Genomic DNA, 16,380 nt, shown 5'->3' with positions numbered 1-16,380 from the left:
AGGTTTAGGAAAACCAACAAGAAATTATACGGGCCAGGAGGGATTCAGTTGAAGGTTGTAGGAGAAATACAGACAACCTTAACTCACAGAAACAAAACCATTCCAGAAACCCTATATGTTATTAGGAATCAAGCCCGTTGGGTACTCAGTAAGAAAGCTTGCCTAGCTTTACAGATGTTACGCAGGGTGGAAGCAGATCATCCTGGAAACCTCTTCATTGGTGGTCTGAATACTGAAACAAATGAAAGGCACTTGAAGCAGTGTTTGATAAATATGGAAAAATAGTCGAAGTCCTGCTGATGAAAGATCGTGATACAAATAAGACGAGCGGGTTTGCTTTTGTTACCTTCCAATGTCCAGGAGAAGTGAGGGATGCAGCCCGGTATATGAATGGGAAGCCTTTGGATGGAAAACCCATTAAAATAGAGCAAGCTACTAGTCCCGTATTTGAAAACAGTAGATGGCGTGGACCACCTCCACCCCCAAGACGCCGTGGTCCTCCTAGGAGGATTCTTGGAGGAATGAGAGACCCCCCTCAAAAAGGTGGGTAAGGTGAGTGGATTCAGGAGAAAGAACAGTGCTACCTTAAGAGGAATGTACCACCACCTAAAAGGCCCTTTCTGTCGAGGCCAACACGAGGTGGAGAAATGGGAGGAAGAGGAAGTGGCTCGAGAGGACCTCCCTCACGCGAAAGGGACAGTTATGGTTCTCCTCCATCTCGCAAAGGGATAATACCATTCAGAAGCGATGATTATAAATCAAGAGAATCAGCTACTAGAAAGAGCTATTGAACTGGAGATGCAACCAACAACAGATCACCCAGACGACAGTGAAAACAAAGAACATACAGTCATCCAATAGTTTCACTCACCCACAGGAAAGTGAGGAAGAAGAACTGGGAGAGCCAATACCCCACACAAGTGAACGAAGAACATGCTATGACAGATTTGCGAGAACCCCACAGCATTACAGACCTGATTAATAAAGTCAGAGATTTGGGGGAGATGTAGTATAATGTACATAAGCTGTTGCTGGGTAGATGATGTATATAGACCTTAACCATCATCACAGGATGTGATGTCACGAGTCTGCACCTCATGTTGCTCAGTGTTAATGTAGTTGCCTTAGAGATAAGGCTCCTGTAAATAAACTCCTGTTACTTTGACCCAAAGTCTACTATCCTCATTTAATTCTAACAACACACTGACCAGTATAGTACATTGTGGGGAGAGAAGGAGTGTCCTGGGAAGGGGGAGAAAAGTGTGTCCTGAGGTGGACAGTGCGGGCAGAGTGAGAGCATCCTGAAGGAGGAAAGAGGCAGAGAGAGAGAAGGTCCTAGCATGGGTGGTGGGACTGGGTAGAGAGGGCGGAAGCATCCTCGAGTGGGTGAGGGAGTGTCTCAGGGGTGGGGGTGTGGAGGGGAGAGATAAAGTGTTGTGCGGGGGTGCAGGGAGGGAGAGAGGGGGTATACTGGGGCTGGGTTGGGGGGGATAGGGTGGGTAGTGGTGAAAGAGAAAGTGTCCCAGGGTGGGTGGCAGGGCTGGATAGAAAGAGAGAGAGTGGCCCCGAGGGGATATGGGAGTGTCCAGTGGGGTGGGGTGTGTAGGGGAGAGAGGGACTGTTGTGGGGGGGAAGAGGGCAAGGGGAGAGAGGGAGTCTCCCGGGGTGGGGGCAGAGTGTTTCCCTGATTGGCGGGGGGAGGGGGGTAATGCCCCAAGTGGGAAGTGGGGGAGGAGGAATTATCCCCAAGGTGGTGTGAGGGGGAGGGGGAAGAGAGGAATTTCCACCATTCTTTTTGTGGAGAAAAGGCTTCCTGATTTCACGCCTAGCTAATATGGAGATTGTGCCTCCTTGTTCTGGACTCCCCTACCAAAGAAAATAATTTCTGTGTATTTACCCTATTGAATCATTTCAGCACATCTCAATTAGATCACCCCTCGACCAGCTAAACTCAATACCTGTCACCCTCTTCGGTACAAACGCCTTCACATCCAGGGATTGCTGTACCTCTTTGGGAAATGACACAGCTCCTGGGGGATAAAATAACAGACGACCACCACCAAAAAGGAGGTATATTATGGGATCCAATGCGTAGAATTGCTCTTCAATGAGAAGTCACTTCATCCTGTACTTCAAAGTCCATTGTCTGGCATGTATGCAGAATTCCAAAGAAAACATTCCCTGTGGATGAAGCTTTCCATGAAGGAGAGTTAGTGTTTGGTAAAGACAGACAGACCTTTGTGTTGTAATTGTTCTGATGCACTGTTTGTGTTTGTGTAGCCAGCAGCTCTTATTCCTTTCCTTGCAGGTACAGGACATCCACCCTCATTGTCATCTCACATTCCTGCTCCACAAGAGGAAACACAGCCAGTATCTTCCAGTGAGTAAAGTCGTTCTGCAATGATTTCCTGCTTCATAGTCATGGGCACACTTTCTCCCAACATTTTTGGTGCTGTAACATTGGTGGGGAAGCGTTAGGAGTGCTGACTGAGGGCTCCTTCAATGAGGTGGGTTTTGAAAGAGCTGGAGAAGCTAGAGTCTGTACATAACAGAGACAACCAAAGGTTCTGTTGCCAAAGGAGGAATGGAGTAAAAGGGGTTGGGTGGAGACTGCAAAGGATGCCAAAGTCAGATGAGCAGAGCCATCCAAGTATGTCAGGCTAGAGGGCATTGGGAGATTAATAAATAAGGGTATGGATTTTGGATTAAATTTTTTGGGAGTTGGGAAGCCTATGGAGGTTGGCAAGAATGACTTGTATTTCTGTAGCACCTTCAGGATATTCCAAAGTGCTTTACAGCCAATTGAGTGTTGTCTGAAATGTAGTCCTGTTGTAATGGAGAAAATGTAGTAGCCAATTTGAGTACAGCAAGTTCCCATAAACAGCAATATAATAATGACCAGATAATTTGTTTTAAGGTTTTGTTGAAGGATAAATATTGGCCAGGACTCTGTGGAAAATGCAGCTGCTTTTCTTTGAAACAGTGCCTAATAGAGTAGCAGGGGCCGTCGTTTAATGCCTCAGCCAAAAGATGGCACCTCCAACATCGCAGCACTCCCTCATTACTGCACTGGAGTGTCAGCCTTGATTATGGGCTCAACTCCTTGGAGTGGGACTTCAACCTGTGACATTCTGACTCAGAGGCAAGAGTCCTACCACTGAGTCCATAGCTGACAAAGAGGTGATGGGAGAATGGGGCATGATCTGGCATTGGAATCATGGGTGAATTAAATCTTTCTGTAGGATGGATCCTTGTCAAAATGCTATTGTAAGATGCCAGTCTGGGGGTGATGAGGGAGAAGAGGAGGGCTTCAGCAGTGGAATGGGAAAGGGGCAGAGGTAGGAAGTGTTGGAATGTGGAGATGGGAATGGGGTTTGAAGTCTCTCTTATGAATTCCCATCACATTCCAGTTTATCACAGCAATATATGCAAATTTTGTAAAAATTCAACAACAACTTGCATTCCTGTGGTGGTTTTTCAACTAGAAAATTCCCAGCAGCATTTTGCAGTTCAATATTAGGCCCAAGCAGGAGGTGATAGCTTAGTGGTAAGTTTTCAGATGGCATTTGAAGGGAGAAGTAAAACAGAAGAGGGTTTTAGGGAGAGAATTCCAGAGAGGAGGATCGAGGAATGAAGGCTCAACCAATGAAGGGGAAGGAGGGAATGTTCAGCATTGGAAGAACTAGAAGGACAGAATGGGTGAGGCAGGTGCTGCCTCCATGTCCAGAGCAATGTAAAAGAACCCAGGAAGAACATTCCTGGAGAACATTCCTTCCTCCATCAACACCACCCACCATAGGTTGCCTGTTCATTGATTCATTCGGTGTTTGTGTGTAAATTGGATGCCATGTTTCCTCCAAAATAACATTGACTGCACTTAGAGAAAGTAAGCTGTTGTGCAGTGCCTTGGGACATCCCGAGGTTATGATTAGGTGTTTTATGAATGCAAGTGCTTTGTTTCTCTATGTTCTATGTTCCACATGAGTAGGTAGGGAAATTAGGGGCAATAGGTTACTTTAAGTTTACTTTCTGGGTGTATTGCTGAGCCTATCTTTCTGTGTGTCCTTCTCAGCATGATTATCCCATGTGGGTTATCGAATCTGCACTCGGCGGAGGTTCCCATGACTCAGATAAAGGACTGAAATTGGTTAACTGTCATTTTCTATCATTCGATGTGCAGATTTGTGTCAAATAGCATCAGCAATGCAAGCTATAACCACAGACACTGTCAGCCTGCCTCTCACTCTGGAATTTATTTTTCATTTCATGTCTTTCAGTATTGCAAGATCTGAAGCTGAAGTGCGGATTTGACCAAGAAATTCAGCTGCAACAAATAGAGAAAGGTTTGTACATGGCAGGGTGTACATGTTCGCACAAATTGTTGTAGGTGGGGGCGGGTAGAGAAGGGCAGGTTGCTGGAGTGGGTGGCTATACAGCTGCTCTGATCCTCTTGCTATTAATGGGGGCTTCACCAGTGTCATTAATGCTCTGGGGTCTACTCACCAACTGTTCCAGTAGGGAAGGCGACATGGAGACCACAATGAGAGGCAGGGTTGAAGGACTTGAGGACAATGCAGTTCTCCTTCCCTATAGCACCACACTATTCTGGCTCCCAGCTCAAAAGATTTATCCATATGCCAGGCAGCCTTAGACTGGGCTGTGAGGCTGCGGTGCTAACCACTGCGCCACTGTGTTGGGAACATCCTTGCATTCCAGGGAGAGAGAAGCACCATGGAGTTAGGCATTTACAATGGAATTTAAAAGGTGTTGCCTTGCTTCAGCAGCCCTTCCGTGCATTTTGAGTTGTACTTGTCCTATTTGGCCATATGGAGAATAAATGCTGGCATGGAATGGTTGAGCCTAGTGGACTGATTCTGTATTGTAACATTAGTCCTGGAGTGAGGCTGAAACCCATAGCTTCTGGCTGAGGTGACAGATTTTCCACTGATCTAAGCTAACATTCCTCTTTCAATTATTCATCCTCAGATCTCACTAAAAGTAACCATGGCTCTGACATAATTCCTTCCTGTGGTTTCATACTTGCCGATGTTGCTCCACACGGTCACAAAATGCAGCAATCCCTCAAAACCACAGACAGTTAACTCAGATCACGGGGTGTCAACTGTGTCTCAGTCAGTAACGTCTGAGTAATTATTCAACATGTCCACCATTTCCTTTTTGTCATTGGCAATATCACTGTTCTCATTTGTCAAGGGGTCCACATTGCTCCTGACTACCCTCATTACCTAATATATTTGTAAAAGTTTTTTGTTTTGGATTTTGATATCCCTTGCAAGTTTCTTTTGTTATTGCGTCAGAAGGTTGTAGCTTTTACTATCTGTTTTGTTGGCCTTTGCTGATGTTTGTATCCTTCCCAATTGTCAGAATCTGTGCTATTTTTTGCATTTTTGTATGCTTTTTCTTTCAGTTTTATGTTATCGTTTACTTGTCCACGGCTGTTTCTTTTGGCAAGTAGAGCTCTTGTCCTTTAGGGATATAAACTGGTTTTGTATGATATTAAATTCTTTTTTCAACACCTCCCACTGATCATCTGTCATTTTGCCCATTAACAGATTTGCCCGGTTTACTGTGGACAGTCTCTGTCTCATCGCATTGAAGTCAGCCTTAACTAAATCTCGACTTTTAGTAACTGTTTCACCTTTCTCCCTTTCAAACGCTACATTGAATTCAATCATAATATGACTGCTATTAGCTAAATGTTCACACACCATTAGACTGTTAAATCTAGCTCATTATTCATTACTAAATCTAATATGGGATGCCCCATTTTTGGTCTAGGTCAGATTGTTGCAGAAAACTATCCCGACACAATAAAAAAGCTCACTACCTTTCTGACATGAGCTGGTCTGCTTCTCCCAATCTATACGAAAGTTAAAATCTCCCATTAAAATCAATCTGCGTTTGCTCCATGCTTGTCTAATCTCTGCATTTATTCAATCTATCACTTCATAGCTGCTACCCGGGAACCTATACCCAACTCCCACTACAGTTTTTAAATCTTTTTCAATTTTTTATTTCTACCCATAAAATTTCCATTGCCTGCTTACCTCGCATTATATCCTCTCTCATCATTGAAGTGACTTGGCCCTTAACCACTAAGGCTACTCCTATCCCTCTACCACTTTCCCCATATTTCCAATATGTACAATTTTCCCTAGATTTTGCGTACCGAATATAAGTGAAGAAAAATTAGATTTCAGAGATCAAATTACATCAAAGTGCTATGGAAAGTTCAAATTAACTGCCAGGCACCATAGCAATTGTAACTCCAAGGCAAAATCTTGTCTTTTCTGAAATGAAATGGCCTCTGCTTTTACAGATGCACAAGTAAGACTGCTTTTGTCAAAACAAATCCCTATCAGCATCTTTACCATAAAATACAAATCACGATGTTTTCCCCACTTCTATTTGTATAATGTTAGATTGAAATGAACATACTCAACATGTTCAGACTTCATGCAACTTAGAAATATTGATCTCTGTAATGGGTTATGAACTCGGGTTCATTTACCCATATAAGGATGCTCTATAATGGTTCAATATCCATATAATAGTGGTTTATTTACCCATATTATGGCATCTATTTTGATTTATTAACTCATATAATGATGGTCCATAATAAAAAAAAAACTTGCATTTATATAAAGCCTTTCACGATCACAGGATGCCCCAAAGTGCTTTACAGCTAACGAAGTACTTTTGAAGTGTAGTTACTGTTGTAATGTAGGAAACACAGCAAACAATGTGTACACAGCAAGCTCCCACAAACAGCAACGTGATAATTTGTTTTTGTGGTGTTGATTGAGGAATAACTGGGTCACTGGGAATAACTCCCCAATCATCTTTGAAATAGTGCCATGGGATCTTTTACGTTCACCTAAGAGGGCAGACGGGACCTCGGTTTAATGTCTCATTCGAAAGACAGCACTTCATACAGTGCAGCACTCCTAAGTAATGCACTGGACTGTCAGCCTTGATTTTTTTTTTGTACTCATTTATGATTTATTGACCCATATAATAATGCTCTATATTGGTTTATTTATCCATGTACTGATGGTCTATACTAATTCATTGACCTATATAACGAGGCTCTGTATTGGTTTATTTACCCATATAATGACAGTCTATAATGGTTTATTTGTCCATTTTCACTCATTCAGCCATTAATCAATCGAATGATCTTTTATAGCAGTTTATTTCAGTTTTCTTCATCTTATTTTTCTGAGGACATTTCTTTCTCTCAATTCTGAGCTCCTGAAGTTGAGGAATCTCGGTGCTGGAAATGGAACCTTTATATGTTGGGATCATATATCAGTAGCCAACATTTACTGGTCTGGTGTTTCCAAGCCCCAGCCTCAGATGTAACCCCTTTGCATTTTATACCTCCTGTGATCTGTGTGAGTGAGATTGCAAACTCAGTGCCAGTAAGACCAGAATTAGGATGCCACAAGCCCATGCCACCTTCACACTATGACCTTATCACATCGGATCCTGACAGCCACCAGTAAGGGGGAACCTTCTTTTGTTAGGGTTAGGTTCAATCCCAGAGCCCAGCTCATTCACCCTTATTCTGACGCTAAGTATTGATCTTTCCTTCATTCAGAGCTCGTCAGAGAGGCAGTAACATTACTTCAGTTGGAAACTGGCAGAGGCATGTCGTTAAATGTTTGTGAATTTGGTGTGTTGCTGGGACTACCACGGAAGGTTGTCCAGGACTGCCTCTTGGACCTTGAAAGTGCAGAAGATTTTCACCAGCTTGCTGCAGTGATCCACATCTTCATGGAAAAAATCAACGATAAGGAGAGACTCAGGAAAAAGATGGCTTCTGCTAACGGATATCGTAAGACCAAGTATTCATAATCCTGTAGATTTTGAAAAGACAATATTTTACAACATTTGTGTGTAACTCAAATTTGCTGTCCGTGTTAAATGTCACTACCACACAGTAAGCATTACTGAAAATAAAAGACATAGTTGCAATTATATATTGTCTTATGCAATCTCAGGACATCCCAAAATGTTTCACACCAATGAAGTGCTTTTGAAGTGTAGTCACTGTAGTAATGTAGGAAATGTGGCAGCCAATTTGTGCACCGCTAGCTCCCATAAACAGCAATGAGATAATGACCAGATAATCTGTTTTAGTAATGTTGGTTAAGGGGTAAATTTTGGCCAGGACACCAGGAGCCCTCCTCTCCTTGATTTCAAATACTGACATGAAGTCCACCTGTCACAGCAGATTAGCATCTCTTCCGAAAGACAGCACATCTGACAGTACAGCACTCCCTCAGTACTGCACATGAGCGCCAACCTAAATAATGAGCTCAAGTCTCTGGAGGGGCGCTTGAACCCTTCTGACTCAGAGATGAGAGTCTTATCACTGAGAAAAGCTAATACTTGAATGTTAGGAAAGACGTGAGGGCATTGGAGAGAGTACAGAAAAGATTCATGAGAATGTTTCCAGGGATGGGGAACTTCAGTTATGAAGATAGACTGGAGAAATTAGGACTGTTTTCCTTGGAGAAGAGAAGGCTGAGAGGTGATTTGACAGAGGTATTTAAAATCATGAGGGGTCTGGACAGAGTAGATAGGGAGAACCTGTTCCCACTCGTGAAAGGATCGAGAACGAGAGGCCACAGATTTAAAGTATTTGGTAAAAGAAGCAAAAGTGACATGAGGAAAACTTTTTCACGCAGCAAGTGGTTTAATGTCTGGAATGCACTGCTTGAGAGTGTGGTGGAGGCAGGTTCAATTGAAGCATTCAAAAGGGAATGAGACTGTTTATGAAAAGGAAGAAAGTGCAGGGGTACAGGGAGAAGGAAGGGAATGGAACTGAGTGAATTGCTCTTTCGGAGAACCGGTGTGGACACGATGGGCCGAATGGCCTCCTTCTGCACTGTAACAATTCTGTGAAGTAACCTATATACTTTTCTAAACACCTTCTCAACTTGCTGTGTCATTTTTAAGAACTTGTGTATGTGGACACCAAAGTCTGTTTGCTCATTTACACTTTGAACGTAGTGCAATGGACAGAGCTAAGCGATCCCATAACCAACAGATCAGATCTAAGCTCTGCAGTCTTGCCACATCCAGTCGTGAATGATGTTGGACAATTAAACAACTAACAGGAGAAAGACGCTGCACAAACATTCCATCCTCAATTATGACGGAGTATTTGCAACCATCTTCAGCCAGAAGTGCCGAGTGGATCTTCCATCTCAGACGCTTCCTGAGGTCCCCAACATCACAGATGACAGTCTTCAGCCAATTTGATTCACTCCATGTGATATCAAGAAATGGCTGAAGGTACTGGATAGAGCAAAGGCTATGGACTCAAACAACATCCGGCAGTAACAATGAAGACTTCTGCTTCAGAACTAGCCACACCCTTAGCCAAGCTGTCCTGTACAGCTACAGCACCGGCATCCACCTGACAATGTGGAAAATTGCCCATGTATGCCCTGTCCACAAAAAGCAGGACAAATCCAATGAGCCAAATACCGCCCTATCAGTCTACTCTCAATCATGAACAAATGATGGAAGGTGTCGTCGACAGTGCTATCAAGCAGAACTTATACAGCAATAACCTGCTCACTGACGCTCAGTTTGGGTTCCGCCACGGCAACTCAGCTCCTGACCTCATTACAGCCTTGCTCCAAACATGGACAAAAGCGCTGACTTTCAGAGATAAGGCAAGAGTGACTGCCTTTGACATCAAAGCAACTTTTGACTGAATATGGCATCAAGGAGCCCTAGCAAATTTGAAATCAGAGGGAAAACTCTCTGGCTGGAGTCATACCTAGCGCAAATAAAGATGGTTGTGATTGTTGGAGGCCAAACATCTAAGTCCCAAGACATCGCTGCAGGAGTTCCTTAGGGTAGTGTCCTTGGCCCAACAGGTCAGAAGTGGGGATGTTTGCTAATGATTGCACAATGTTCAGCACCATTCGCAACTCCTCAGATACTGAAGCACTCCTTGTCCATGTGCAGCAAGACCTGGACAATATCCAGGCTTAGGCTGATAAGTGGCAAGTTACATTTGCACCACACAAGTGCCAGGCAATGACCATCTCCCACAAGAGAGAATCTAACCATCTCCTCTTGATGTTCAATGGCAGTACCATTGCTGAATCCCCCACTATCAACATCCTGGGGGTTACCATTGACCCAAAACTGAACTGGACCAAAAATACTGGTCACAAGAGCAAGTCAGATGCTAGGAATTCTGTGGCGAGTGACTCGTCTCCTGTCTCCCCAAAGCCTGTCCACCATCTACAAGGCACAAGTCAGGAGTGTGGTGGAATGCTCTCCACTTGCCTGTATGAGTGCAGCTCATGAAGCTCGACACCATCCAGGACAATGCAATCCACTTGATCGGCACCCCATCACCACCTTAAAAATTAACTCCCTCCACCACCGGCGCACAGTGGCAACAGTGTGTACCATGTACAAGATGCACTGCAGTAACTTGCAAGGCTCTTTTGACAGCACCTTCCAAACCTGTGACCTCTACCACCTAGAAGGACAAGGGCAACAGATGCCTACTGCATGGGAACACCATCACCTGCAAGTTCCACTCCAAGTCACACACCATCCTGACTTGGAACTATACCGTTGTTCTATTGCTGTCGCTGAGTCAAAAACCTGGTACTCACTTCCTAACAGCACTGTGGGTGTACCTACATCAGATGGACTGCAGAGGTCCAAGAAGGCAGCTCACCACCAGCTTCTCAAGGGTATTTAGGGATGGGCAACAAATGCAGGCCTGGCCAGTGACACTCAATCCGGTGAAAGAATTAAATTTAAAAAAAATTTAGTACACTGTCTTTCTATATTAGTCCTCCCAAAGTACATCTCTTCAAACTTATCCACACTAACCTCCCAACCTCTGTGCTTCTGCCCATTTCACCATCCTGTCTAGTCATTCTGAATCCTATACCTATCCTCAGCACTATCGACTGCTTTGCCAAGTTTCGTATCATCTGCAAACTTTATAATTCTGCCTCCTACATCCAGGTCTAGATTGTTTATAAAAATTGCAAGGAGTAATGGACCCAAATCTGACCTTTGGGAAAACCCACAACCATCTCCCAGTCTGAGAAACATCCATTCACCTCCACCTTCTGCTTCCCGTAAATGAGCAAATTTTGTATCCATGCTGCCACTTTCCTGAATGGGCCTCCATCTTCCATACAAGCCTCCTGTGCGGCACTTTGTCAAATCCCTTCTGAAAGAAAATATATACATCTACTGCATTACCTTGATAAATCTTTTCTGTTAACTCATCAAAGAATTCAAACAAGTCAGTCAGGCATAATTTGCCTTTAACAAGTCCATGCTGGCTGTCCTTAATTAACTCATGCCTTTCCAGTGGAAGTTTGTTTTGTAATAAAAACAAAAAGTGCTGGAACCACTCAGCAGGTCTGGCAGCATCTGTGGAAAGAGAAGCAGAATTAACGTTTCGGGTCAGTGACCCTTCTTCTGAATTTTTTATTTCAGATTTCCAGCATCCGCAGTATTTTGCTTTTATTGAAGTTTGTTTTGTCCCTGATTATGGATTCTAATAACTTCCCTTTCACCTATGTTAGGCTGATTGGCCTGTTGTTTCCTGGTTTATCCCTCTGTCCTTTCTTGAAAAGTGGAATAACATTAGAAACTCTCCAGTCCTCTGCCACTATTCCTGTATCCAATGAGGATTGAAAGATTGTGACCAATATCTCTACTATTTCTACAGAGGCAAAATACCACAGAGGATGGAAATCTAAAATAAAAACAGAGAATGCTGGAAATACTGGAAACACAAGTCAGGCAGCGTATGTAGAGAGTGCAACAGTTACCGTTTCTGGTTGATAACTTTTCCATCAGAACTGGAAAAAGTTTGAGATATAACAGGTTTTAAGTAAGCACAGAGGCAGGGGAAAGGGGAAATGACAAAAGGGAAGGACTGTGATAGGATGGAAGGCAGGAGAGATTAAACGACTACAGAGATGATGGTGCAGTGTTGACTCCAATGAGAAGGGAGGTGAGAAGCCCTTTCACCTCTTCCCTTCTCATTTTCCAGGGTTCCAAATACTCCGTCCAGGTGAAAGAGTGATTTACATGTACTACTTCTAGTTTAGTATACTGTATTGCAGGGGTCTCCTGCATATTGGGGAGACCAAAAGGAGATTGGGTGATTGCTTTGCAGAATACCTCTGTTCAGTCTGCAAGCACGCTCCTGAGCTTCCGGATGCCTGTCATTTTAATTCTACCCCCCACCCCACAACTCATACTCTGACCTGTCTGTCCTCGGACTCCTGCAGCATTTCAATGAATCTCAATGGAAGCTCAAGGAACAGCACCTCATTTTTCAATTTGGCACTTTACAGCCTTCCAGAGTCGACATAGCGTTCAACAATTTCAGACCGTAACCTCTGCCCCTATTTTTACAGATGGCAGTTGTTGGTGATGATTCTGTTATTTCCCATTTAAACCTCCTCTAGACCCATCTCCTCTTGCCTTGCACCATCATTCCTTTTTGCATTTAATCTCTCCTGCCTTCCACCCCATCATAGGCCTTCCCTTTTGTTCTTTCCTCCCCTCCGCCCTTTCCCTGCTTCTGTACTTGCTTAAAGCCTGTTACATCTCTAACTTTTTCCAGTTCTGACAAAAGGTCATTGACCTGAAACGTTAACTCTGTTCCCACCTGTTTGTGCTTGCTATCTTGTTGAGGGCCCATTAATAGCCTGTTGGGAGCACTGAATTTACCCAATAAAAGACCTGCAAAATTCCCTCCTACTCTTATATGCCTCAATGATTCCAAAGTCAAGTTGAAATTACTAGGTGAGATGGTTGATCAAACTGAACATATATCATAGAAATGGGATCCCTCAGCCATAGTTGGATGCTTAATGTACTGAAGGAAACTGCACCGTTTGGGAATTTTGTAATCTCAATTCAAGGCAAAAGGGCAGGTTAATAGGGTGGTAAAAAAGGCATATGGAACACTTGCCTTTATCAATCGAGGCATAGATTACAAAAGCAGGGAGGTCATGTTGGAGTTGTACAGAACTTTGGTAAGGCCACAGCTGGAGTACTGTGTGCAATTCTGGTCGCCACATTATAGGAAGGATGTGAGTGCATTGGAGGGGGTGCAGAGGCGATTCACCAGGATGTTGCCTGGGATGAAACATTTAAGCTATGAAGAGAGGTTGGATAGGCTTGGGTTGTTTTCGCTGGAGCAGAGAAGACTGAGGGGTGACCTGATCGAGGTGTACAAGATTATGAGGGGCATGGACAGGGTGGATAGGGAGCAGCTGTTCCCCTTAGTTGATGGGTCAGTTATGAGGGGTCACAAGTTTAAGGTGAGGGGCAGGAGGTTTAAGGGGGATTTGAGGAAGAACTTTTTTACCCCGAGGGTGGTGACGGTCTGGAATGCCCTGCCTGGGAGGGTGGTAGAGGCGGGTTGCCTCACATCCTTTAAAAAGTACCTGGATGAGCACTTGGCACGTCATAACATTCAAGGCTATGGGCCAAGTGCTGGCAAATGGGATTAGGTAGACAGGTCAGGTGTCTTTAATGCATCGGTGCAGACTCGATGAGCCGAAGGGCCTCTTCTGCACTGTATTATTCTGTGATTCTGAATTCAAGGTAACACCAGAAAGTACAACGTGTTAAACCTCCCACAATACCACCAGGTGCACAGATCACACAATGGCAGCCTCAGAACCTGTGACTTTCCATCCATTACCTTCAGCTGGGTGCTTATAATGTCATGATGGCTGTTTCCAGCAGGCACCAGGCAGCAGCACAGCACAGCATGAGTTTTATTCCATTGAACCAACTGTGTATCCATGTATCATAGATGCTGGCAAGTTTGTTCGGGGTGAAGGACTCTGCTCTTCTTTCTTCCCTTCCTCAGGTTTGTTGCTGTCACGGCGAGCAAAATTGTTGTTAAAACTTCTTCAAAGTGGCCTGGCTGATAGTCATCCCAGGGACGAATTCACACAGCAGTTCAATAACAGCTGTCTTTTCATTCTGAGGGACTGCCTGGCTGAAGCTGAAGAAGATGCTTCTGAGGTATCAAACCTGGATATTACTGGATGTCTCCAGAGGCTGGAAAGGAACAGCCGTGTGGATATTACAATTCTTAGGGAATTGACGGAGCTATGGACTGAGGGAACAGCTGAAAACATCCGCAGGAGTGTCCCATTTATTGCCCAGCTTGTCAGAGACCTTTTCCCTCACTTGGACACGATGGAATTTGACGCAGTTCCTCTACGAAGAGGTGTTTATCACTGTCGCCCACGAGCAGTCAGGCGAGTTACCAGCTTTAAAGGTAATGAGCATGTTCCTTGCATGCTTCCTTACGAAGCTTTTGAAATGTGTGATGCTCCTGTTAATGGTTCTCTTATCAAAACAGAGTCTATATTCCATTCTCTTTAACAATCGAAAATCATTGAATCAACTGTAGCTCAGCAGTAGCACTCTGAGAGCCTGTTTGCCAGTTCAGATGGATGTAAAAAATCCCCTGGTATTATTTCAAAGAACAGCAGGGATGTTCGTCCCGGTCTCCTAGCCAATATTTATCCCTCAACATTACAGAAAAAAACATCTAATTACTATCTCATTGCTGTTTCTGGGATCTTGCTATGTGCAAATTGCCTGTCGTGTTTTCTACATGACATCAGTGACTACACTTTAAAAGTACAGGTTGGACGTCCAAAATCTGGTACCCTCAAGACTGAGACAGTGCCAGATTTTCCTGGATTTTGGGATGGACTGTGCAATCAAATGAAGTAACGTGTCCAAAATTTTGCTTAGTATCAGTTCTGGCATGCTACTTTAAAAGTTAGAAGCCTGATTCACACTCAGAAATCATGTATCGACTTGATATGTCATTGCAACAATCAGTTAGTTTGTCTGAAGCCAGGTGTCCGAGGGAGGGGCCAAGCCATGTTTGTGTTTGAAATGTTTAAATCAGTGTTTGATTGACAGCTATTTTGAAATTAACAGACAATTCATTCCACATTGGTTTAGTCACTGTTTTGAAGTCATTTATCAGCCACTTTTTCCCAAATCACAATCTATCTGAAACCTTCAAGAGAATTAGACAAGCCAGAGGCTTCATTAGGTTGGGAAAAGAAAAGAACCACTAAGTATATTTTCAAAAATGTCTGGTTTTCAGACAGCCAGATTTTGGACGTCCAACCTATACTTGATGGGCTGTAAAGCATTTTGGGATGTCCTAATGTGGTGAAAAGCACTGTGTGAATGCACGTCTTTATTACATTCTTTCAAAGATCTACAGAGGAGATATTCTGCTTTCAGCTGCCCTTTCTGTCCCCATCCTGACTCCACCCATGTCGGGATGGAGGGATATGGGGATTGTAATTTGCAAGTAGAATTAAGATGGAAGATTGGGAGTGGTAGATTTAGATTCAGGCGTGTGGCAGGGAGGGCAGTGGGGGTCAGGAGTAGGTGAGAAGGGCAGGGTATGTGTGCTGATGCACTTGGGCCAGCTGATGGGTCTCAGCGGGTGAGGGATTGGGGCTCAGGAGTCAGGTGGTGGGGAAAGTGGAGAAGTGGTGGATCTTCTCAGTGGGCTCAGCAGCAGGGGGAATTCCCTAGAGTAGGAGCTGAATTAAAGCAAATAAAAATGCAGGTAGAGCTGGGAGTGGCAGTGAGGATAGAGTTGGGCAAACAGGAGCAGTAAATGTTGGAGTGTGGTGGAGGATGAGTAAATATCATGTCATTAAAATAAAATAAATAAAAATTTTTAAACTTAACAGTCTTAGAAAACAGCAAAACAAAATAGCAGTGTGGATGACTCAGCACATCATCACCAGTGCTGGGAAGGCTGAAAAGCAGGCATTAGAATGCTGTCTATTAAATGTAATAGAAGCAGGCTGTAACCCTACAGATGGCCTACTTTACTAAAGCAATATGAAATAATAACAGCAGGAAGTAGCTTGAGATGAGTTGTAAGATATACTGTCTCTCTCCATTTCCAGCCTGATACTGTCTGCAGCCTTTGACACGGTTGACCACATCATCTTCCTCCAATGCCTCGAGGCTCCTCTATTGTCCAGCTGGGTGGGACTACTCTCATCCGGTCTCAATCTTATCAATCCAGTTTTGACCAGAGAATCACCAGCAATGGTTTCTCGTCCCACTCTTGCACTGTTACCTCTGGTGTCCCCCAAGGATCTATCCTTCGCCCCTCCTATTTCTCATTTACATGCTGCCTCTCATTGACATCATCCAAAAAACAATGTCAGATTCTACAAATAAGCTAATGACACCCAGGCTTATCTCATCACCACCTCATTCGACCCTTCCACTGTCTCTCGATTGTCAAACTACTTGTCCGACATCAAA

The 16,380-nt window shown here is 43.9% G+C and overlaps 1 protein-coding gene across 6 annotated transcripts in view; it reads left to right on the top strand.

The window, feature by feature from the left end:
- LOC137374304 (uncharacterized) overlaps nucleotides 1–16,380 on the top strand; it is a 51,725-nt gene that overhangs the window by 31,747 nt on the left and 3,598 nt on the right. For 5 of the 6 annotated variants that reach the window (XM_068040142.1, XM_068040138.1, XM_068040140.1 and 2 more), the window contains 4 exons: nucleotides 2,309–2,380; nucleotides 4,278–4,343; nucleotides 7,625–7,861; nucleotides 13,922–14,338. In XM_068040142.1, coding sequence (XP_067896243.1) covers nucleotides 2,309–2,380; nucleotides 4,278–4,343; nucleotides 7,625–7,861; nucleotides 13,922–14,338 — 792 coding nt within the window. The remainder of the gene's footprint in view (nucleotides 1–2,308; nucleotides 2,381–4,277; nucleotides 4,344–7,624; nucleotides 7,862–13,921; nucleotides 14,339–16,380) is intronic. The other variant, XM_068040143.1, reaches the window with a different exon arrangement.

Source organism: Heterodontus francisci, chromosome 10, assembly GCF_036365525.1.
Source record: "Heterodontus francisci isolate sHetFra1 chromosome 10, sHetFra1.hap1, whole genome shotgun sequence".
NCBI lineage: Eukaryota > Metazoa > Chordata > Chondrichthyes > Heterodontiformes > Heterodontidae > Heterodontus > Heterodontus francisci.
The sequence above is the reverse complement of the archived record's forward strand: the minus strand, read 5'-3'. Positions and strand labels throughout refer to the sequence as shown.